General features: G+C 51.2%; 1 protein-coding gene across 1 annotated transcript; it reads left to right on the top strand.

The window, feature by feature from the left end:
• Window positions 1-1,428: 1,428 nt before the first annotated feature.
• On the top strand, window positions 1,429-2,529 carry GPER1 (G protein-coupled estrogen receptor 1; the record flags this gene model as incomplete). The annotated part of the gene is made up of 1 exon (XM_084250131.1): window positions 1,429-2,529. One exon carries the CDS (start codon window positions 1,429-1,431, stop codon window positions 2,527-2,529), a length of 1,101 nt encoding a protein of 366 aa, XP_084106257.1.
• Between the last annotated feature and the right edge of the window lie 527 nt (window positions 2,530-3,056).

The raw sequence follows: 3,056 nt of genomic DNA, 5'->3' as shown, positions 1-3,056 counted from the left end.
TTTTCGTTTTAGTTTTAAAGTGGGATTTTCAAACAACAGGTTAATAAATGCCTAGTCTGGTTTGGCAACACTTCAAAAAGATTCCTAATAACCTCACAGGGTAAAATGAAAACTCTCAAATCCATATTTATGTGACAAGTCCGTGTTCTCTAGCCTCCTCACACTGCTCGCATGGGGCTGTCCTGGGCACTGTAGGATGGTGAGCAGCACCCGGCCCCACCCATTCCATGCCAGGCGCACCTTCCCCCCGCAAGGATGTTCCCATTGGGAATGACTAGGGCATGAGGTGAAACAGCCAGGGACAGAGATCCCTGCCTAAAGCACAGCAGATGAGCCACACCACATGGACCAGCCACACACACCGCCCCTTCAAGTTTCTGGGTTTCAATGAGTATCACTAAAATATTTTAGGTTTTATAATAATTTGTCAAAACAACTCTTTCATATTAGTTCCTAAAACAACCTCATGACACTTATATTCCTTATTTACTCGTTTTCATCTTAGAATATGGAAAAAGCTTCATTTTCGGCATCCAAACATAGTCCGAGTAGGGGTAGCATAAAAGTTAGACTTCATTTATCTATTTTATTGTAAGAAAAGAGATCCTGCTTCCACAAAGGGTCTGGATGCACTATCTTCCCTAAAAGTTGGGTTTTTCCCTTCCCATCTTACTTCTCTGTTCAACAGCTGCTGAAATAAATTTGATTTCCTCTCCTGACAAATAGTAGTTTTCCTAAGCTTTCCATGCCCAAGATCCCTGTTACTTCATTAGCCTGCTATTTGACTAAAGGGGAAAAAAAAAAAGGCATCCCTGCATATGAGCATGACTCAATGTCCGGCCTCCAACAAGACCAAGCAGCTCTGGGAGCCCTTGGGAGAAAACAATATTTCTCCTTCAACTCGGGGACAACATCTCTCCAGGGGACAAAATTCAGTTCTGGCCTTCCCCCTATATACTTGTGCCAAGCTGTGACCAGAGAGACTGGGCTGAGGCATCTGGCGTTGCAGCAGCTGAGGCTTCCAGACAAGACTTAAATGTCCCGTGTTTGTCTCCCAGGTGCCCAAGTGTGTAGCAACATCAGAGACCAGGCGTGCAGCAGTATCAAGTGCCCAGGTGGCACTGCAACATCAGGTGCTGGGCAGTGTGGCAGCATCGGGTGCCAAGAGCAGCAGCCAATACCCACGAGACCAGCAGAAGCGTATCTTGACCATTTGCTCAATTTTTTGCAAACCCACAGGGGCTGCCCTGCCTTGAGTGCTGCTCCTGACAGCTCTGCTTCCACAGATGTCTGGCTCACTTCAAAGACAGTTGCCTTTCTTTCTAAAGATGGATTTACTGCTTAAAACAGACTTCTGTGAACCTTTCGGCAAATCCTGAAAGTGGCACACAGTGGAGACGTGGGTGGCTCTGCAAGCCTGTGTCTGGCATGGAGCCATCCCTGTCCCCGGGCGCCGCACAGTCTGTGGCCCAGAACAGCACCTTCCCGGTGTTCAACCTGTCACACGTGCTGGCGGGCACCATCCTGACCAACCACTCAGGCGACCTCTCTGAGCACCAGCAGTATGTGATTGGCCTGTTCCTCTCATGCCTCTATACTATCTTCCTCTTCCCCATTGGCTTTGTGGGTAACATTTTGATCCTGGTGGTAAACATCAGCTTCCGAGAGAAGATGACCATCCCTGACCTCTACTTCATCAACCTGGCGGCGGCGGACCTCATCTTGGTGGCAGACTCCCTCATTGAGGTGTTCAACCTGGACGAGCAGTACTATGACATCACTGTTCTGTGCACCTTCATGTCCCTCTTCCTTCAGATTAACATGTACAGCAGCATCTTCTTCCTCACATGGATGAGCTTTGACCGGTACATTGCTTTGGCCAGGGCCATGCGCTCTGGCCTATTCCGCACAAAACACCATGCCAGGCTAAGTTGCGGCCTCATCTGGATGGCCTCTGTCTCTGCCACCCTCGTGCCCTTCACGGCTGTGCACCTGCAGCACACCGAAGAGGTTTGCTTCTGCTTCGCTGACGTCAAGGAGATACAGTGGCTGGAAGTTACTTTGGGCTTCATCATCCCCTTCGCCATCATTGGCCTCTGTTATTCACTCATCATCCGGGTTCTTGTCAAAGCCCACAGGCACCGGGGCTTACGTCCCCGGAGGCAGAAGGCCCTGAGAATGATCTTTGCCGTGGTCCTTGTCTTCTTCATCTGCTGGCTGCCCGAGAATATCTTCATCAGTGTCCATCTCCTCCAGCGCACACAGCCGGGGGCCGCACCCTGCAAACAATCTTTCCGCCATGCGTACCCCTTAACCGGCCACATTGTCAATCTTGCAGCTTTCTCCAACAGCTGTCTGAACCCCCTTATCTACAGCTTCCTTGGGGAGACCTTCAGGGACAAACTGAGGTTGTACATTGAGCAGAAGACAAACATGTCAGCTCTGAACCGCTTCTGCCACGCTGCCCTAAAGGCTGTCATTCCAGACAGCACAGAACCATCTGACGTGAGGTTCAGCAGTGCAGTGTAGAGACCACGGGGGCAGCACCAGCAGAGAGCTAAGATCATGTTCCTCACAGGACCGCACCCCAGGCTGGTAGGAGAAAGAATCGGCCATGTTACGTCCTAAGTCTTGCTGGGATCACCACCATGGACACTGTGCCTCAGCTGCAACCACACCTGGCTCTAGAGAACCCTCAGCTGTGACCACACCTGGCTCCAGGGAACCCTCAGCTGCAACCACACCCAGTTCTGGGGAGCCCTCAGCCTTGCCCACACCTGGCTCCGGGGAACCCTGAGCTACAACCACACCCAAGTTTGGGGAGCCTGCAGCCTTGACCACACCTGGGCTCCAGGGAACCCTCATCATGAGCCATATGATTGTGCACCATTTCCACAGACTGCAACTCTCCACCTGCTCCCAGCGGCATCACGTGATTGACGGGAAAACACAGGACCAGTGCGTCACTCACGCTCCTCTGCACACACTGGTGCAGCAGCCGCTTCTGATGTTGGCCAACAAATACAAAGAGGAGGAGGGCATTTAAGTTCAAGGTG

This window comes from Talpa europaea (genome assembly GCF_964194135.1).
Source record: "Talpa europaea genome assembly, chromosome: 12".
NCBI lineage: Eukaryota > Metazoa > Chordata > Mammalia > Eulipotyphla > Talpidae > Talpa > Talpa europaea.
This window is presented reverse-complemented; position numbering and strand designations above follow the sequence as displayed.